General features: G+C 35.5%; 1 protein-coding gene across 1 annotated transcript in view; it reads left to right on the top strand.

Moving 5' to 3' along the window:
* Positions 1–22,742, top strand: part of Rsrc1 (arginine and serine rich coiled-coil 1) — a 372,541-nt gene that overhangs the window by 104,941 nt on the left and 244,858 nt on the right. Inside the window, exon 4 of the mRNA XM_077793852.1 lies at positions 7,813–7,986. Coding sequence (XP_077649978.1) covers positions 7,813–7,986 — 174 coding nt within the window. The remainder of the gene's footprint in view (positions 1–7,812; positions 7,987–22,742) is intronic.

The raw sequence follows: 22,742 nt of genomic DNA, 5'->3' as shown, positions 1-22,742 counted from the left end.
ATTGTTTATTTTGGAGAATATTCAGTGTGCCGATAAAAAGATTATATTCTGCACTGTTTGAAATGATTCTTAAGTATCTGGTAAATTCAGTTGATCCATAGTCTAGTTTAACTGGTACTTTTTTTAATATTAAATTTCTGTTTGGATGATGTGTTCTGTGATGAAAGTGTGATGAACAGACTGTATTGTACCTGATCTTATCTTTCCCTTTAGATCTAATCATTTCTGTAGATTTAATCATGTCTATTCTATAAATTGACATCTCTGGCATAGGGGCATATATACCTTTTCAACTGTTATATCTTGTTGTTTGATTGACCCTTGATCATCATGTAATGACTGTTTTTATCTCTTCACCAGCCTTACCTTACTCTGAATTTCTGCAACTGATGTCCAGAATGTCAGTAATCAAATTAAGGTAGTATACTGTATATCTGAATACATATAATGCATATACAGTAGATGAGGACACAAAAGACTTGCCATATTATATTGTTATTCTTTGTTTTAATGAGAAAAATTTAAGTTTTGATGGATTATTGTTCAATAATTTTAGGAATAATCCACTTAATTTTAGTGTACCCACATGTAATAGTAGATTTAATCACAATAAATCAGATAGTATCTGTAGGGACAGTATGATTATAAAATTTTGATATGGAAAGATAGTTATGTCCAAATTAAAAAAAATTGTCAAATAATCTTGGAGAGAAAATGGTGATAAATTTAATTTCACTAGTAACAGGAATTACTGTTCTTTCTTATGAAAACATGTTTTTGGGTTGATGATGCAGGCTCAGTCTGTGTTCACTAGGGGAACCCATTAGAGGGGAGGTAGGACAGGCACTTCTGCTGCTCACCCGCAAGTACTTCTCTGAAACTTACTGTGAATGCGCATCAGGACTCCTTACTGTCTTTGGTTCCTTTTGCTACCTCCTTTATTCTTGGTGATTTGCTCTTTCCTTTTTCTTTTTATTTGGTTGGTCTAGCTGGAGATTCATTAATTTCATTGATATTCTCATCCTACCAGATTCTGCTTCTGTTAGCTTTTTCTATCTGTTTCACCCCTTCTTGCTCTTTACTTTTAATGTTTTCTTCCTTTCACCTACTTACTTTGCTCTTTTTTTTAATAACTTCAGAATGAAAAACACAAGGTAATTAATTTTGTGCCTTTATTCTTTTGATCCCCAGACATTTAAAGCTATTAATTTGCCTTCAAAGATTGTGTTTGCTGTAGTTCATGCTTACAAATCATGTTGTACTTTCCTTGTCATTCAGTTTAAAATATTTTCTAGTTTCTTTTGTGATTTCTTATTTACCCATGAATTAATCAAAAGTATATTATTTAATTTCTGTGTATCTATAGAGATTTTTTATATGTCTAGTTGTTTAATTTCTTAATTTGATTCTGTTGTAATATAAACATATTGTGTATCATTTCTAGCTATGAATTGACCCTTTGATCATCATGAAATATCTATTTTTATTTTGGGTAATATTCTCAGTTTCTGAAGTTTAGTTCATATGGTATTAATATCTACTTCCTCTCCTTAGGTTTATTGTTTGCATGATATTCTTTTAGCATTTACTTTCATCTTCTGTGTTTGCATATTTAGAGTACATATTTATTAGATAGCATATAGTTATAAATGTCTTTTAAATCCATGTAACAAGCTCTGCCTTTTAATTAAAGTATGTAGTTCATTATATTTTAAGTTTTTATTGATATTATAAGATTTAAATCTATCATTTTGTTATGCACTTTGTCTCCTGTTTTGTTTTTTTCTCTGTACTTTCTTTTCAGCCTCCTTTTTGGTTAATTACTATTTTTAAGAATCCCTTTATAGTTTTATCATCAGCACTTCAGCTTTACTTCTTCATTCATCCTAAAGATCCAAATTTCCATCTGTTTTTTCTTATCAACCTGCAGCAATTTCTTTAGTGTTTTTTAAAGTAGTGCCACTGTGGATATTTATTTTTCACTCTTTCTTTATCTTAAAAATGTTCTTGTTTGGAAATATAGTACTACATTGAAGATACAGAATGTTACCTTCTTCTCCTTTACTTCTTTTTTTAAACAAATAGAGAAATTAATTTTAATATATTTTCATTTAACCCAATGGATTACCAACATAATTTGCAAAGAAAATAATTGTTAGAAAGATATTTTATGTTCACTTTCTTTGTTCTAGTAGTTCTTTGGAATCTAATGTCTATTTAACACATAGCACACCTCAATTCAGACTAGACATATTTCAAATACTAAGTAGTCTCATGGAACCAATGGCTGCCATATTGGCTCCTTTCTCTATCTTTCACCTTTTGGTGAGACATATGCTATAGGCTGCATGATAAGTCCCTTTGTTACGTGGTTTCTTGTTGAGTTCCATCAGAAAGGGGAACAAAAGAGATGAACTTAGTATATACAAGAGTAGAGCGAAGTGCTTTATTCTTCCCTATAAGACTCTATTAGACTGTGAGTTAGTTTCTACATGGTTTTGGTGAGAATAACTTCAGTTAGGTCACCTTCTCCTACAAGTTTTTCGTAATGGCTCTTTCTTGTTTCACCTCTTACCTCTCCAAGTTTACAGAAGGAAAGGTGCTTCACAAAATTTGTTAGTTTCCCTCAACCTTGCCCTTACCTTTATGAATACCTTATTAAACAATTTTTACTCTGATTGATCTTTTTCATCCTTGAATCTTTGAATAATGGATTTTTAATTATAAGAGAGTAAAATATACCTCATCTCATATCACAGGCAATGTATACCGGATTAATTATATATTAAAATATAATGTATACTATGTTAAAACTTTTAAAGAAAATATTTGTGTAACTTTGTGAAGAGAAATGGAAAACAAAAAAAAAATACAAAATAAACAAAAACCTGGAAAGCGATGATATTGTAGTTAAAAGTTAAACAAGAACATGTTGTTCTTGTTTTCAAATCCTCCCCTGCCCCCACCCAGTTAGGTATCAAACACATAGCCTTTCGAGGACTACAAGGGCTACCATGTAGCTGCATATACACCCCCTCCTTTATTTTCTTGAGGGGCGTTTTTCCTGGATATGAAAGCTGGTTTGACTTACTTTTCCTCTTTCACTCTTAGTCAGGTTTAGTCCTACTGTGATCAAAATATCTGACACAAACATTAAAGGAAGAAAGGTTTATTTGGGCTCAAGTTTATAGAAGTTTCAGTCCACATTGGTGGGCTCCACTGCTTTCTGCCTGAGATGAGGCAGAGCATTATGGTAAGGGTGTGGTGAAAGAGAGCTGATCAGCTTATGGCAGCCTGGAAGCTAGAAAGGAGGGAGGGAGAGAAAGAAAGAAAAAGACAAAAAGGATCCAGGGACAAGATATAGTTCCCAATTGATCTACTTCCTCCAATCATGTTCCATCTATCTGTAGTTTCCACCTCCTCACAGTAGTCCATTCAGATTACTCATCAAGTGGATTAATGCATTGATGTGATTAGAACCCTCATGATCCATTCACCTCCCAAAAGCCCCACCTCTGGACATGGCTGCATTGGGGAACAAGCCTTGAATACAGGAGCTTCTAGGGGATGCTCCAGATCTGCACTATAACATTGACCATTTTAAGAACCTCACTGCAATTCTGATACCTATTGTTTAGGCATGTCCTTGCTCCCTTGTAGTAATGTGTTTTTTTCTCTAATATTTTCAAGAGTTTCATTCACCTTTAGCTTAGTCTTCATCAATTTTTCTATTCATGATCTTCATGGTTTTTTTACTTGGAGTTTTTTAAACTTCTGGAATCTCTGAATTATTTCCTTACTAAATTTGTAAAATGTTTGACCACCAGTTAAATAGTATTCTGATCATTATCTCTCCCTTCCCCTGCCTCAAACATTCCCCACCTCCCCATCATTACTGGGTCTGAACCCAGGGACACTCCATCTCTGAGCCACATCTCTAGTCCTTTTTATTTTGTGTTTTGAGACAGGCTCTTACTAAGTTTCCAAGGCTGGCCATGAACTCAAGATCTTCTTGCCTCAGAGCTTCTGGGATTACAGATGTGCGCCACCATATCACTTTCATTCTCTGTCTTCTGTATTTCTGTATGTAAATAAACATGTTAGATTCTTGGACCTTTTCACACAGATCTCTGAAGGTCTTTCTTTTTTTCATCAGTAATCTTTTTTCCTTCTTATTCTTCCAATTGGATAATTCTGTTTGATTTAATTTCAGGTACACAGATTCTGTCCTCTGTTTTGATCAATTTGTATTTCATCATATTCAGCATAATTTTAATTTCAGAAATTACATTCTTCAGTTATAGAATTTCTATTTTTTCTTTTTTTTCCTTTTTCTCCCCTGAGATTGCTTAGCTTTATATTCATTCCAAGCATAGTTATACTATACTTACAAGCATAGTATACTTTACTACTTTAAGTTTTTTTCTGTTAATTCTAATATCTGATTCATTTTTGATTCATTTTTTGAGTTAGCCTACATGTACTACCTTTTTTTAAAAAATTAGAATGGAGCACATTTTTACCTGTTTTTTTTAATGTCTAGTAATTTTGGATTTTATTCTAGACATGGCAGACATCATGCTGTGAATGTTGTGTTATATTCTTCTGAACACTATTTTTTAAATTTTTTTTGTTATAATAGGAAATTAGCTGGAAAATTAACTTTGAAATTAAAATTTCAAAGTTTGTCTGTGGGGACAGCTGAAATTTTGGTTCAGCATTTTATTCTTAGTTATTTGGAGTCTGATCTTCATATGCTGATTCAGGAGTCAGCTGGAGATATAGATGGAGTCTGTATAGAGAATTTTTGGTCCCTCCTTTGGCTTTTTTTTTAAAAAACAGGGTTTCTCTCTCATTTACCTGTTGCCATGCTTGCTCAAGTTAGTCTTCCTATTTTGGGGAGACCAGGAAGCCAGCAGTTTTCTGATCCATTTGGCGTTTTCATCAGGGTACAGACTTAAGCTTCCCTTCTGAGTCAAAGCTGATAATGTTGGCTACTTCCCCACTGTTGTTTCATTTCTCCACGTATTGGCCCCTGCAAAATATCCCTGCTGTCTTGGTCATTCTCCAGTGCCTTTGTGGGTTTTGTGTGTCTTTTTTGTTGTTCTTGTTCTAATTAGTTATACATAACAGTAGAAGGTATTTTGACACGTCATACATGAATGGAATATAATTTCTTATTCTTCTGGTTGTACATGATATAGAATCACACTAGTTGTGTAATCATATATATAATATACATATAATGTCCAATTACCCTCCTACCTCCATGCTCTTCCTCCCTTCACTCACCTCTGCCTAACCTAAAGTACCTCTTTTTTTCCCCAGGTGCTCCCTGCCCCTGCTCCTTCCATATCAGAAAAAACATGTGGCCTTTGGTTTGTTTCACTTAGCATGATAATCTCAAGCTCCATCCATTTACCTGCAAATGCCATAATTTTATTCTTTATGGCTGAATAATATTCCATTGTGTATATATACACCACATTTTCTTTATCTATTCATCTGTTGAAGGACAACTAGGTTCTATAGTTTAGCTTTTGTGAAATGTACTGCTACAAACACATTTATGGTTATGTCACTGTAGTATGTTGATTTTTTTTATATAGCTATAGATAGACACAATACCTTTATTTTATTTATTTATTTTTATGTGGTGCTGAGGGTTGAACCCAGGGCCTCGCATGTGCTAGGCAAGCGGTCTACTGCTGAGCCACAACCTCAGCCCCTGTAGTATGTTGATTTTTTAAGTCCTTTGGGTAAGACGGAGGAGTGGGATAGCTGGGTCAAATGGTGGTTCCATTCTGAGTTTTCTGAGCAATCTCCATGCTGCTTTCCAGAGTAGTTATATCAATTTGCAGTCCTACCAGCAATGGATGAGTGTACCTTTTCCCCTACATCCTCACCAACATTTATTGTTGCTTGAATTCTTCATAATTGCATTCTGACTTGAGTGAGATGAAATCTTAAAGTAGTTTTGATTTGTATTTCTCTAATTGCTAGAGATGTTGAACATTTTTTCACATTTGTCGATTGATTATATCTCTTCTGTGTAATGCCTGTTCAGTTCCTTAGCCCATTTATTGATTGGATTATTATTATTTTTTTAATGAATTGAATTTTTTTAGAGAGAGAGAGAGAGAATTTTAATATTTATTTTTTAGTTTTCAGTGGACACAACATCTTTGTTTGTATGTGGTGCTGAGGATCGAACCTGGGCCGCACGCTTGCCAGGCGAGCGTGCTACCGCTTGAGCCACATCCCCAGCCCCTGGATTATTATTTTTTTTGGTGTATGTATGTATGTATGTATGTTGAGGTTTTTTTAAGTTCTTTATATATGTTGGGGATTAATACTCTGAGGTACATGTGGTAAAGATTTTCTCCTCTTTTGTGGGCCCTCTCTTCATGTTATTGATTGTTTCCTTTGCTGAGAAAAAGCTTTTCAGTTTGAATCCGTCCTGTTTATTGATTCTTGATTTTACTTCTTGCACTTTAGGAGTCTCTTTAAGGAAATCAGTTCCTAAGCTGTCATGGTGAAGATTTGGGTCTATTTTTATGTAGCATTGCCAGTCTAGGATAGGCTTTCTCATCTGTACCTTAATGAGGACCTGAAATTGTTACTTTTTAGTGCATAATGTATCCTGCCAACACTGTCATTCATTTCTATGAAGAATAGGTGGATTAGAGTAAATGAACAGTCTTATTGAAACAAATAAAACAAGGTTAAATAAACGAAGAAGCAGAGATTGTAGGACTTGGTCTTTTGTATTATCTGAGTAGGTGTAAATAATCAAGAAATGATTTGAACCTTGAAGACTTGGACTTGTTGCCAGGAGTGGTGGTGCTGTGATCCTAGCTACTGAGCAGGCTGGGGCAGGAGGGTCACTTTAGCTCAGAAGTTCAAGACTAGCCCTGGCAGCATAGGGTGTCTCCATTGAAAAACAACAGCAAAAACCAAACAAAAAGTTTTTCACTTGGGAATACTTTCTGACTGAACCTTAATATCCTGCAGAGTTGACAACATGTATTTCCTTATGTGTCATTTTTAATGAGATAAATCAATAGATTTTAATGTTAACAACAAAAGAAAACAACAATGATGTGATATCACATTCTGCATTGCAGTTAACCTTTAAGAAACTATTTTGGGCTGTTGAGGTGGTGCAGCCTGTGATCTCAACTACTGGGGAGGCTAAGGCATGAGGATTGCATATTTAAGGCCAGCCTAGGCAACTTAGCAAGACTCTGTCTCAAAATAAAGGATAGAAAGGACTGAGGATGGAGCTCAGTGTGAAGTACTCCTAGATTATATCGCCAGTGTCCCAAAAAGGAAAAATATGAAAGAAAATTATTCATAATAGGCATTCTCTTCATTGAATAATATTTACAAAGTTATCACAAGGTAAGCACTTTAGTAATTAGCAAAGTTTAGGGTCCACATAATTAAGTCTATTAATGTTACAGAATAAATGGCAGATAGTATCCATTCAGTAAGGCAAGTGCAGAAGGCAGAAAGTTGGGGGGCGAAAATGGGAAGAGGACGAGACAAACAGTCCTCTCACCTTAGAGCAAGGTGAAGGACCAGTAGACAATGGAATGAACATGTGAAAGTGTTGGTATCCTATTGAATATGATAAACTAACATCCCTTTGTTGTCATTTTTACCTGAAAACACCTACTCATAAAACGTCATCTTCAGTTGCTTGCTTCACAGTTAAGACTAAATATTTCTTGAAATAATTTGAAAATAATCTACTTATTAAAATACTGAATGTGCACTAAATTTCTTTAATAAAATGTTCTTGCTCAGGTCCAGGTCAAGACCTCGACCACGTTCCCACAGTCGTAGCAGTGAGAGGTCCAGTCACAGAAGAACCCGCAGCCGTTCCAGGGATCGAGAGAGACGGAAAGGCAGAGACAAAGAGAAGCGGGAGAAGGAGAAGGATAAGGGCAAGGACAAAGAGCCACACAGCAGCAAACGTGGGTGAGTGGGAGTGAAACCCACGTAGAGAGGGCTCAGCGGTGCTGGGCAGCACACAGGCCGAGTCTTCCTATTCCAACTTTTTCCTCTTTCCACCCTTGTGCTTGATTACTGTCAAGAGAAGAAGAAGACAATGACAGAGCATCTGCAGAGAAGGAAGAAAGGATAGGAAAATTTAGCTCATGTTTTTGTGGCATGCGTCTGTTTTCATTTAATAACAATACATCTGAGAAGCAGACAGCAAATAACAGTATCAAAACTTAATATGTAAAGAAAAATTTGCATAATTCTTTAGGAAGATTCCACATCCTGTTTCTTTATCATGAATATGTATTTAAAATTTGAAGACAACTTAGTAGTTAAAGATATCTAATAACTTACAGGAAAGGTGTTAGGGGAAAGAATAAAGGTGAAACAGTGAGGGAATCATGTGGTTTAATTTTTATTGTAGAGTGGGGTTCTGGGCAATATTAGGGTGCAGGCGTGTAGATGTGTATTAGATCATTGAAACAGTTATACTGGTTCAGTCCATTTGGAGGCTGAATTCTACTCATTACAACTTGTCAAATTAGCAAATGTTAAAATGAAACTGAAGTGTTATCAGCTTAAGTTTACAGTTTTCTGTTTGTTTTATTCAAAATTGGCTTTGGGGTCTTTCAGTCTATGAAGTAGGACATTTTGGAATTTATCTCCCTTCGTCAGTCTTTCAACATCTTACGTGAATGAGTTTCCTTTAGTGGTTCAGTGTAAAAGTGCTTCTCTTCATCTGTTTTCATGGTTAATTAAACCAGGATCTGGGATATAGTTTCCTGAGATCTTAATTCTGTGAAGAATTATTAAGTTTATGAAAGTACTGGATGTGAAGCTTTTCCTTCACCCTGGTTTCACAGTTGTCTGTGTGTATATGTGTTTCCACATTTACAGTGACATTATAGAGTGCTGGCTTTTCAATATTCTTTGAAACATTTAGAGTGGAAGTTTGAAAGAGGAGAACATTATTATGTGATTCTGTCTTTTCACAACCATGAATGCACATTGAGTAGTTGTAATCTTACCAGAATTCTGAGTTCTGTACTAGTTTTAAAGGTTTATTGGCATGTTATAATTATGCATAATAGTGTGTTTTATTGTGACATATTCATACATGCACATAACATAACATTTCATTCCCCACTTCCTCCTGTGACCCATTTCCTTTTCTCCCCCTGATTCTCTTCCTGCACTCTATTGGTCTCTATTTTCATGAGGTCTGCCTCCCCTCCAACCCATCCCACCCCCATTTTTTCCTCTCTAGCATTCACATACGAAAGAAAACATCTCACTGTTGTCTTTCTGTGTATGGCTTATTTCACGTAAAATTTTGCTTTCCAGTCCTATCCATTTTCTTGAAAAATGACAATATTTCATTTTTTTATGACTAAATCAACCTCCATTATAAATAGATAGCACATTTTCTTTATTCATTCGTCTATTGATAGACACCTTGGCTGTTGAGAATTGTGGTGTCAGAAATATGTATACATGTGTATCTCAATAGTATGCTGTCCTTTTCCATTCTTTTGAGTACATACTGAGCAATCAGAACTGGGTCATATGGAGGTTCCATGACAAGTCTTTTGAGAAACCTCCATACAGATTTCCTTAGTGGTTGGACTAATGTGGAGTCCTACCAATGTGTATGAGAATTCCTTTTTTTTTTTTCTTACAGCTTCTCCAGCATTTATTGTTACAGTTTAAGGATTATTTAATGTTATAGTAGAAGAGATAGGTGTTATATGTCTAGTTCTAAGGATTGAAAGCAGAGTTAGAGGTATTAGAACAGAGGGAGAGCCAGGAATCATATAGAAGAAGTTTCTTGGTAAACAGAGAAAGTTATTAGAATAATACATGTTAAGGGTGGTTGCAGAGAGAGTCTGACGCTGGAAAATATGGATTAAGAGGATGTCTAAAATCAAGGCTGGGAACAGTGGTACACGCCTGGAATCCCAATGACTTAGGAAACTGAATCCCAATGACTCAGGAGGCTGATGTAGGAGGATCGCAAGTTCGAGGCCAGCCTGTGCAACTCAGGGAAACCCTGTCTCAAAATAAAAAGGGCTGGGGATGTAGCTAAGTGGTACAGTACCCCTGGGTTTATTCACGTGTGTGTGTGTGTGTGTGTGTGTGTGTGTGTGTGGGTGTGGGTGTGGCAGGAGAGTCAATCAGGTAGCTACCTTGCTGCTTCTTTAGATATTTCTTTTAGTTTAGCTTTTAGCTATTACATGGCTGTGAGAAGTGAAACAGATTTTTACTGATCACTAAATTTTTGCTTCCCACTTTTATTAAGTTTTCCAGGTAATACTTATGCAATGGCATAGACTTGATTGGGAGGATTTAAAAGGTAAGAGAAAAGAGAGAGTGTGTAAGAAGCTGGTCAGATGATTTCCGGAATGGGCTTTTTTTTTTTTTTTTTCCCCTCATTGTTTGTTTGTTCTGTGGTACTGGAGATTGAACCCATTGACCCATGTCCTGTGATCTGTTTATGTTTTATTTTGAGATAGGGTCTTGCTGAGTTGCTAAAGCTGGCCTTAGACTTGCTGTTCTACCTCAGCCTCCCAAGTCGCTGGAATTGTAGGTGTGTTAATCAGTAGTCTGGTAATAATTTGTTATTTTTAAAGCATACATTTTTATTTCTTAAGCCTAATTCTAGAAGCCAGTCACAACTCATATTCTTGTATTATTCTGAGCATCTGGTGTACATTAATAGATAATAAATATTGGTTACCAAATTTATTTGTTCACTTTTAAAGTCAATGGTATATAAATGCTGTTGTTTGTCAGGTGGTGTATTATATTAGGGACATAATGTTAGTGCTAGAACTACTTGGAGCTTTTATGCAAATGGGAAGACAAACATACATAGGAGGGAAGATATGCAGGTAACTCTGGTGAAGTCAGATACATGTTTTGGTAGGGAAGGCAAAAAAAACCTGTGGAAACCTCATGTCAGTTGGGATTCTATTGACCATCAGTAATGAAATCTAACTAATAATAGCTTAAACCCAGGGATCAGTGAACTTTTTGTGAAGTGCTAGGTAGTAAATACTTTAGGCTTTGTGGGCATTATGGCCTCTGTTGGGGCTACTGCTGAACTTTACAATCATGGATAATACTAAACTAACAGGCTTTATTCTAGTGAAACAGTATTTATAGAAACGGGCAGCTGGCTGGGTTTGGCCCAAGAGTTGTCATTTGTTCATGTCTGGCTTGAACCAGGGGTACACTTACTGCTAATTAATAAAGAGTGTGGAGAGTAAGCCACAGGCCATTCTCAGCATGTTAGCTTTTACTGTCATCTTGACACAGTTCTGATTGCAGATATCCCTGTGAATGTTAAGCTGCTTGGTTTAGACTAGGCCATGTGTCATTGAAGGGCTCTCAGAAGTGATGTGTACATGCTGAAAGAGAGGGGGAGGAATGCTCCATGAGAAATGAACTTCATATGGAAAGACTTGACAAGCAAGCGAATATAGCATGTTTGGAGTTAGCTCTTCAGGCAGTGGAAATTTAGTGACATTTCAAGTAGAGGAATGATGTAATCCAAGTCTACTTGGGGTATGAACAAAATGCTTGACTCATAGCAGAGGTTATAATGATAAGCATCTAACATTCTAAATATATTTTCTCAGTATCGGGAATTTTGCTAAGCAATTGACACGAGTTTTCTCAGTTAATAACTTCATGAAGTAGGTGCCCTTAATATCCTATTGCAGTAGAGGGTGCTGAGGCTTGTAATCACAGAGCTAACAAATGGCAGAGGCAGATTTTCAGCTCAAGTTGTCAGGTACCTGCACATTATCCTCAGTTCTCCTTGATTATTGACTTCGAGAATGAGAACCTGTCATTGGGAAGACTGGTTCTTCTTTTTTTGCCCTTTCTCTTCCTTTTTTACTTTGCCACCTCTTTTTTTTTTTTAATAGTACACATCTTTCTTTTTTTTTTTTAATATTTATTTTTTAGTTTTCGGCGGACGCAACATCTTTGTTTGTATGTGTTGCTGAGGATCGAACCCAGGCCGCACGCATGCCAGGTGAGCGCGCTACCACTTGAGCCACATCCCCAGCCCCTCTTTTTTTTTTTTTTTTTTTTTTTTGAGAGAGAGAGAGAGAGAGAGAGAGAGAGAGAATTTTTTTTTTTAATATTTATTTTTTAGTTTCCGGCAGACACAATATCTTTATTTGTATGTGGTGCTGAGGATCGAACCCAGTGCCACGCACATGCCAGGCAAGCACGCTACCGCTTGAGCCACATCACCTCAGCATATTATCACTTTATTTGAATTATACTTAATTTTATTCACAATTTCTAGGTTTTCATAAAGTTTTGTTTTAGTGATGGTTTCACCAACCATGTCCAGATGACTTTGAAACAGTGTATGGGTGGAGAGAGTAGATTCACAAACATTCTAATTAGGACTTATGTCCTGGTTTGTAGTGATTATTCAATCCTGTGAAAAGCATTTTAGCTTGTGCTAAATGTCAAAGTACTTCTTCACATGTGAGAAAATTGCCTGTGCTTCTTTCTTCGTGCATGAGGATCTTTGTTGTATCAAGTCATTGTGAAAATGTCAATATTAAATATTTACTGATGGAATGTAAAAAATACATTTTAAAGCTCAGAGAAAGGAGACTAAGTACAGTAATGATAAAACATCATAAGCAGGCAAATGCTTACCAGTCATTAAAAAAAAATATAAATTGGGAAAAATAAAAATGAGAGAAAGGAGGGTTTAAGCAGCAATGTGCTAAATATCGAGGAGGAGCTTTTCATTAGACATTTAAGGTAAAAACACATAAAATTAGATAATTCTTAAAAGTGTTTTTCAGATAGTCAATATAGTTCTGAAATTTTCTATAGCATTTGAAAAATTATAATTTGTCTTATAATATCATACATTAATTGACTTATTAATTAATTTTTTGACTTGTTCATTAAGGATTATAGAACATCTTTTATAAACTTTGAAAAATTAATTGTTAATGGATATTTGAAGAGCCACCAGTGATATTCTGCTTTTTATTCTGAAATCATAGTATCATCCTTAAGATAGAATTTTGTATGTATTTTATTATTTTATTTTTATTTTTTTTTTGCAATATTAGGGATTGAATCCAAGGGCCTGCTATCAATGAACTATACCCTTGGCCTTTTTTATTTTATTTTGAGACAGTGTCTGGCTAAATTGCCCAGGCTGGCCTTGATTTTCACTTGGGGTACAGGCTTATGCCACCGCACATGGCCAAATTATTTATTTATTTATTTATTTTTTAAAGAGAGAGGGAGAGAGAGAGAGAATTTTAATATTTATTTTTTAGTTATCGGCGGACACACCATCTTTGTTTTTTTGTATGTGGTGCTGGGGATCGAACCCGGGCTGCACTTATGCCAGGCCAGCGCGCTACCACTTGAGCCACATCCCCAGCCCTGCCAAATTTATTTTTAAGCATGATTTAAATCACCAGTCAGGACAATTTGGTTTAAAGCAGCTGTTGTCTACTGCAGTGGTTTCAGTGTGTCCTCCAAAATCCACATGTTAGAAACTTGACCCTCAAGAGGTGATCAGATCCTGAGGGCTTCACCTCACAAGTGGATTCATGCTTTTATGGCAGGAGTGGATTTCTTTAGAAAAGCCTAGCCCTCATCCTCTCTGCCCTTCTGCCATAAGGAGAGCCCTTGCCAGATGCCACCCTCTTGATCTCCTACTGCCCAGCCTTCAAAACTGTAAACTTCTCTTCATTATGTGATATTCTGTCACAGCAGCACAAAATAGGTGAAGATGCTCATTGCAGACCTTTCTCTTTAATTTGAGTAAGTTTAGAACTTTCAGGAATATAATTTAGCATTCTCCTTTATAGCCTGCTACTATGAAAGACTTCTTAATTTCCTCATTAGCTTTTTAGTGGATGCACACTGTTCTTGGAAAAGTCCTATCGAGACTTCTGGAATATCTTGCTCAAACATTTGGTTTATTCATTCTTCCTTTTTTCCTTACAGAACTTTCTGAAACTTTACACTTATTAAGAGAGCTAAGAATTTCCTTCTGGGTATACAGTTTATTCTTCTATGAAATGGGAATAATGATTCTTTGAAAGCCGTGTTAGAAACAGTATGATTAATAGACTAGTACCATGTAGTAATCAGGCTTTATAGATATATGTTAGTTTTGGCCTTAACCTTGGGAGTATTCCAATGTCTTCATCTTAAAAGTTTCATGCAACAAATTCCCACTGATCAGGTTTTTTCCTCCTACCTAGAGTTTGGCAGAAGATGTTGGAAGTGATTTGCGAAAGCTGGACTCTGAGCTTTGACAGCAGTTCCATACTTATAAAGCCTGTCATGTTTTCCCTTACCTTTTATTTCCTTATGCAGCAGGAAGTCATTTATGCTAATTTACTGTATTTGCATATAGGTTATAGAGTTCTGTGGTACTGAGCATACTTAGAACTCCTTTTAAGTGTCTGTTTGGATCAAAGCAGGGCTGTGTGATAGCTGTTGTCTGACACCAAGCTGTGTGGTGTTGTTTTCATTAAACATTTATCACACTTCCAGTGTGACAGCAGGCAACTTAGTGCCAGGATAACATGTTTTCATGCAAAATTTATTGAAAAAGACTAGTCTTTGTAAAGAGATCTTGTTGCCTTTCACCAGTGGCGAAGGGTAAATGTTTGGTTCGAAAGTAGTATACCTTGAACATGTGTGATTGCAACATGCAAAAGACTCTTCTACTGTCAGTTTTGTTAAGCAGGTAGACAAATACATCTTTCTATAAATGTGTGCACTGGATTTCTCCTTTTTATTATTCATTTATTTTGGTGGGGTGCCGGGGATTGAATTCAGGGGCACTGAGCCACATCCCCAGTCCTGTTTTGTATTTTTTATTTAGAAACATGGAGGGTATCACTGAGTTGCTTATCACCTTGCTTTTGCTGAGGCTGACTTTAAATACGCAATTCTGCTATCTCAGTCTTCCAAGCCGCTGGGATTACGGAAGTGCCCACTTGGATTCCTGCTTTTTAAATTAAAGTTCTTGCAATTTCCTTGTGAATTGAATAATTATCATAACAATGATGCATCATGTTGTTGGGTATTTTATATTATACTGACATTTGCCACCCAACTTCCATTTGTAGATTTCAGTATTGATCAGTAGGTATTAGTTTTGACTCATAGCAACAGCCTGTAATTTTTTTTTTTTTTCAAAAAATGAGGTCAAGTAAGGAAACTTAACATAACACAAAAGAATAGTTGGCACAAAATCAGTGGACATGAGTTTCTTAAGTTCTTCCCCAGGTCACCACTTTTCTCAGATTCCTTATGTCAAAACATTTTAATCCTCACAGTTTGTCAGTGGAATTGGACTTAATTCTGCCTGATGAAGTTTTTGTTTTAAATTTTTTTCAGTTGAAGATGGACAATAAAAAAATTTATTCATGTGGTGCTGAGGATCAAACCCAGTGCCCCATGCATGTGAGGCAAGTGCTTTACCACTGAGCCACAATTGAGCTTTTTTTTTTTAATAAATGTTTTTATTTCTATATGACAGCGGAATGCATTACAATTCTTATTACACACATAGAGCACAAACTTTTCATATCTCTGGTTGTATATGAAGTATATTCACACCATTTTGTGTCTTCACATGTGTACTTTGGATAATGATGTCCATCACATTCCATTATCATTTCTAACCCCAAGCCTTCTCTCTCCCCTTACCACCCCTCTGCCCTATCTAGAGTTCTGTTCCTCCCATGCTCCCCCTCCCTACCCAACTATGAAACAGCCTCCTTATATCAGAGAAAACATTTGTCATTCGGTTTTTTGGGGGATTGGCTAATGTCACTTAGCATTATCTTATCTAACTCCATCCATTTACCTGCAAATGCCATGATTTTATTCTCTTTTATTGCTGAGCAATATTCCATTGTGTATATATGCCACTTTTTTTTAACCCATTCATCTACTGAAGAGCATCTAGGTTTGTTCCACAGTTTAGCTATTGTGAATTGTGCTGCTATAAACATTGATGTGGCTGTGTCCCTGTAGTATGCTGTTCTTAAGTCTTTTGGGTATAGACCGAGGACACCAAAAAAATAAATAACCCACTCAATAAATGGGCCAAGGAACTGAATAGAGACTTTTCAGAAGATGATATACAATCAATCAACAAATATATGAAAAAATGTTCACCATGGCTAGCAATTAGAGAAATGCAAATCAAAACTACTCAGCCACATCAATGTTTATAGCAGCACAATTCACAATAGCTAAACTGTGGAGCCAACTTAGATGTCCTTCAGTGGATGAATGGATAAAAAAAAATATGGCATCTATACACAATGGAATTTTACTCAGCATTAAAAAAAGAACAAAACCATTGAAATCCTGTGTGGTCCCCAGTGACCACTGATCTATTTTTTATCACTACATTTTTGAAAATGTCATATGAATGAAATTATATGGGTGTGTAACCTTTGAGAATGGCTTTCTTCTCTGTGCACAGTATATTTGAGATTCATCCAAATTACTACGTGCTTAATAGCTTTTTTTTTGCTCAACAATATTTTGTACATATACAACATCATTTGTTCTTTCACTTGTTGAAGGAATTTTGGTGATTGTGAAATAGAGCTGCTATAAATATTTTTTGACACTTTTCTGTGAAGATATTTTGGTTTCTTAGGTAAATACCTTGGTGAGGGATTGATGTTTTGCTTTTAAAGAAATTTTTTTCTTTTTGTGGAATTTATGTTGATGATAAGTGTATATTTATCATTATAAGAAATTGCTAAACTATTTTTAGGATAGTGGGGCTGTGCCATTTGCATTGTTACCGCTGAGTTTCTGTTGCTCTGCATCTTCCTCAGCAGTATTTTGGGTATTATTTATATTCTTTAGCCATTCTAATAGCTATATAATGGTATCTTATCATGGTTTTAATGTGGATTCCCTAACAACAATGAATATATTTTCCTGTGTTTATTTGTAATTTACATAACTTTTTAATTATTTTCCCCATTGTAACTATATTATTCTTTCTCACTGTCGAGTTTGGAGAATTCTTTGTATATTCTCCATATAAGTTCTTTGTTAAATATGTGATTTGAAAGTGTGAGGTCAAGCAAATTTCACGTATTATTGGTCATTTACAGTCTTTCTTTTTTTGTGAAGTATCTGTTCAAATAATTTGTTTTTTAGATGTTTTTTGCCTTATTATTCAGTTGTAAGAGTTTTTTATTTTTTTTAAAAAAAGTTCTTTGTTCAATATATATGGTGTAAATTTTTTCAAGTATAAGCCATGTATTTTCATTTTCTTAATGCAATCTTTTTCACAGCAAATTGTTCTTATTTTGTAAAAATTCAATTTATCAATTTTTGTCTTTTCTGGATCATGTTTTTGGTAGCATGTTTGACAGTTCTTTGCCTCACTCCATGCCATGAAGATTGTCTTTTAAGTACTGTATAGTTTATATTTTACATTTTCATGTATGATCTATTTTGAGATTTTTAAAAATATAAAGTGTGAGGTTTAGGTCAAATATTGTTATTTCTTTATTGAATTGCCTTGTACCTTTGTCAAATATCAGTTGGTTATATCTGCTCTGGTCTCTCTCTGGTGCTCTGTTCTGTTCCAATCATACATTTGTTTATCCCTTATCCAATACTAGCTTTTCTTATTTACTGAGTCTTTTTTTTTATTGGTTGTTCAAAACATACAAAGCTCTTGACATAACATATTTCATACATTCGATTCAAGTGGGTTATGAACTCCCATTTTTACCCCATATACAGATTGCAGAATCACATCGGTTACACATCCACGTTTTTACATATTGCCATACTAGTGACTGTTGAATTCTGCTACCTTTCCTATCCTCTACTATCCCCATTCCCCTCCCCTCCCATCTTCTCTCTCTACCCCATCTACTGTAATTCATTTCTCTCCCTTGTTTTTTTTCCCTTTCCCCTCACATCCTCTTATATGTAATTTTGTATAACAATGAGGGTCTCCTTCCATTTCCATGCAGTTTCCCTTCTCTCTTGCTTTCCCTCCCACCTCTCGTCCCTGTTTAATATTAATCTTTTTCTCATGCTCTTCCTCCCTGCTCTGTTCTTAGTTGCTCTCCTTATATCAAAGAAGACATTCGGTATTTGTTTTTTAGGGATTGGCTAGCTTCACTTAACATAATCTGCTCTAATGCCATCCATTGCCTGCAAATCCCATGATTTTTGTCATTTTTTAGTGCTGAGTAATACTCCATTGTGTATAAATGCCACATTTTTTTATCCATTCATCTATTGAAGGGCATCTAGGTTGGTTCCACAGTCTAGCTATTGTGAATTGTGCTGCTATGAACATCGATGTAGCAGTATCCCTATAGTATGCTCTTTTGAGGTCTTCAGGGAATAGTCAGAGAAGGGCAATAGCTGGGTCAAATGGTGGTTCCATTCCCAGCTTTCCCAGGAATCTCCATACTGCTTTCCAAATTGGCCGCACCAATTTGCAGTCCAACCAGCAATGTACAAGTGTACCCTTTTCCCCACATCCTCGCCAGCACTTGTTGTTGTTTGACTTCATAATGGCTGCCAATCATACTGGAGTGAGATGGTATCTTAGGGTGGTTTTGATTTGCATTTCTCTGACTGCTAGAGATGGTGAGCATTTTTTCATGTACTTGTTGATTGATTGTATGTCCTCCTCTGAGAAGTGTCTGTTCAGGTCCTTGGCCCATTTGTTGATTGGGTTATTTGTTATCTTATTGTTTAATTTTTTGAGTTCTTTGTATACTCTGGATATTAGGGCTCTATCTGAAGTGTGAGGAGTAAAGATTTGTTCCCAGGATGTAGGCTCCCTATTTACCTCTCTTATTGTTTCTCTTGCTGAGAAAAAACTTTTTAGTTTGAGTAAGTCCCATTTGTTGATTCTTGTTTTTAACTCTTGTGCTATGGGTGTCCTATTAAGGAATTTGGAGCCCGACCCCACAGTATGTAGATCGTAGCCAACTTTTTCTTCTATCAGACGCAGAGTCTTTGATTTGATATCAAGCTCCTTGATCTATTTTGAGTTAACTTTTGTGCATGGTGAGAGAAAGGGATTCAGTTTCATTTTGTTGCATATGGATTTCCAGTTTTCCTAGCACCATTTGTTGAAGATGCTATCCTTCCTCCATTGCATGCTTTTAGCCCCTTTATCAAATATAAGACAGTTGTAATTTTGTGGATTGGTCTCTGTGTCCTCTATTCTGTACCATTGGTCCACCCACCTGTTTTGGTACCAGTACCATGCTGTTTTTGTTACTATTGCTCTGTAATATAGTTTGAACTCTGGTATCTCTATACCTCCTGATTCACACTTCCTGCTTAGAACTGCTTTTGCTATTCTGGGTCTTTTATTTTTCTATATGAATTTCATGATTTGCTTTATCTATTTCTAGAAGAAATACCATTGGGATTTTGATTGGCATTGCATTGAACCTATAGAGAACTTTTGGTAATATTGCCATTTTGATGATGTTAGTTCTGCCTATCCATGAACAGGGTATATTTTTCCATCTTCTAAGATCTTCTATTTGTCTCTTTAGGGTTCTGTAGTTTTCATTGTATAAATCTTTCACCTCTTTTGTAAGGTTGATTCCCAAGTATTTTATTTTTTTTTTTTTGATGATATTGTGAATGGGATGGTTGTCCTCATTTCCATTTCAGAAGATTTGTCGCTGATATACAGGAATGCCTTTGATTTATGCATGTTGATTTTATATTCTGCCACTTTGCTGAGTTCATTTATTAGCTCTAGTAGTTTCTTTGTAGACCCTTTTGGGTCTTGTAGGTATAAGATCATGTCAAGTGCAAATAGTGATAATTTAAGTTCTTCTTTTCCTATCTTTAAGCTTTTAATTTCTTTTGTCTGTCTAATTTCTCTGGCCAGTATTTCGAGAACTATATTGAATAGAAGTGTTGATAGAGGGCATCCCTGTCTTGTTCCATTTTAGAGGGAATGACTTCAGTTTTTCTCCATTTAGAATGATGCTAGCCTGAGGCTTAGCATAGATAGCTTTTACAATATTGAGGTAAGTTCCTGTTATCCCTAGTTTTTCTAGTGTTTTGAACATAAAGGGATGCTGTACTTTGTTGAATGCTTTTTCTGCATCTATCGAGATGATCATATGGTTCTTATCTTTAAGTCTATTGATGTGGTGAATAACGTTTATTGATTTCCGTATATTGAACCAGCCTTGCATCCCAGGAATGAATCCTACTTGATCTTGGTGTTCAATTTTTGTGATATGCTTTTGTATCCGATTCGCCAGAATTTTATTGAGGATTTTTGCATCTAGGTTCATTAGAGATATTGGTCTGTAGTTTTCTTTCTTTGAAGTGTCTTTGTCTGGTTTCGGGATCAGGGTGATGTTGGCCTCATAGAATGAATTTGGAAGAGCTCCTTCTTTTTCTATTTCTTGAAATAACTTGAAAAATATTGGTATTAACTCTTCTTTAAAGGTTTTGTAAAACTCCGCTGTAAACCCATCTGGTCCCGGGCTTTTCTTGGTTGGAAGTCTTTTGATGGCTTCTTCTATTTCCTCCTTTGTTATTGGTCTGTTTAAATTGTGTGTATCTTCCTGACTCAATCTGGGCAAATCATATGACTTAAGAAATTTATTGATATCTTCACTATCTTCTATTTTATTGGAATATAGGGTTTCAAAATAATTTCTAATTATCTTCTGTATTTCTGTAGTGTCTGTTGTGATATTGCCTTTTTCATCCCGTATGTTAGTAATTTGAGTTCTCTCTCTTGTTCTCTTTGTTAGCATGGCTAAGGGTCTGTCAATCTTATTTTTTTTTTTCGAAGAACCAACTTTTAGTTTTATCAATTTTTTCAATAGTTTCTTTTGTTTCAATTTCGTTGATTTCTGCTCTAATTTTAATTATTTCTTGCTTTCTGCTACCTTTGCTGTTGTTTTGCTCTTCCTTTTCTAGGGTTTTGAGATGAAGTGTGAGCTCATTTATTTGTTGGTTTTTTCTTTTTTTGAGGAACGAACTCCAGGCAATGAATTTCCCTCTTAAAACTGCTTTCATTGTGTCCCATAGATTCCGATAGGTTGTGTCTGTATTTTTATTTATCTCTAAGAATTTTTGGATTTCCTCCTTTATGTCTTCTGTAACCCATTGATCATTCAGTAACATATTGTTCATTTTCCAGGCGATGCAGGATTTTTCCTTCTTTTATCATTGATTTCCAGTTTCATTCCATTATGATCAGATAAGATGCATGGTATTAACTCAACACCTTTATATTTACTAAGAGTTGCCCTATGGCATAATATATGGTCTATCTTTGAGAAGGATCCATGTGCTGCTGAGGAGAATGTACCCACTTGATAATGGTTGATATGTTCTATATATGTCAGTTAATTCTAGGTTATTGATTGTGCTATTGAGTTCTATAGTTTCTTTATTCAGCTTTTGTTTGGAGGATCTGTCCAATGGTGAGAGCGATGTGTTGAAGTCACCCATAATTATTGTGTTGTGGTCTATTTGATTCTTGAACTTGAGGAGAGTTTGTTTTATGAACGTTGCAGCACCATTATTTGGTGCATACATATTGATAATTGTTATGTCTTGTTGGTGATTGGTTCCTTTTAACAGTATATAGTGTCCTTCTTTATCCCTTTTGATTAACTTAGGTTTGAAGTTAATTTTATTTCATATGAGTATGGCCACTCCTGCTTGCTTCCAAGGACCATATGAGTGGTATTATTTTTCCCAACCTTTCACCTTCAGCCTGTGTATGTCTTTTCCTGTCAGATGAGTCTCCTGAATGCAGCATATTTTTGGGTCTGTTTTTTTAATCCAAGTTACTAGCCTATGTCGCTTGATTGGTGAGTTTAAGCCATTAATGTTTAGGGTTACTATTGATATATGGTTCGTACTTCCAGTCATGTTTATTTACTTATTTATTTTAATTTGGTTTGTGTTTCCTCTTTGGTTATTTTCCCCCCTCCTTTACTGAGTTACCTCCCACTATTAGTTTTGGGTGCTGTTTTTCGTTTTCTCTTCTTGTAGTGTTTTGTTCAAAATGCTTTGCAGTGCTGGTTTTCTGGCTGTAAATTCTTTTAACCTTTGTTTATCGTGAAATATTTTAATTTCATTGTCAAACCTGAAGCTTAATTTTGCTGGATACAATATTCTTGGTTGGAATCCATTATTTTTCAGCATTTTAAATACGTTGTTCCAGGATCTTCTCACTTTCAACATCTGTGATGAAAAAATCAGCTGTTAATCTAATTGGTTTACCCCTGAATGTAATCTGCCTCCTTTCTCTTGTAGCTTTTAATATTCTCTCCTTGTTCTGTATGTTGGATATCTTCATAATAATGTGTCTTGGAGTTGGTCTATTACGGTTTTGTATGTTTGGGGTTCTGTAGGCTTCCAGAATTTGGCAGTCCATTCCTTCTTTCATTTCTGGGAAGTTTTCTAAGATTATTTCATTCAATAGGTTTCTCATTCCTTTGGTTTGGACCTCTATACCTTCTTATATCCCAATGACTCTTAAGATGGGTTTTTTTTTTTTTTATGACATCTCATATCTCTTGGATGTTTTGCTCGTGGTTTCTTACCAGCCTTTCTGCATTGGCTATAGTCTTTTTGAGTTGATAAACTTTGTCTTCATTATCTGATGTTCTGACTTCTATTTGTAATATTCTCATTTGAGTGTTTGATTT

This window comes from Urocitellus parryii, chromosome 2 (genome assembly GCF_045843805.1).
Source record: "Urocitellus parryii isolate mUroPar1 chromosome 2, mUroPar1.hap1, whole genome shotgun sequence".
NCBI classification, from domain to species: Eukaryota; Metazoa; Chordata; class Mammalia; order Rodentia; family Sciuridae; genus Urocitellus; species Urocitellus parryii.
This window is presented reverse-complemented; position numbering and strand designations above follow the sequence as displayed.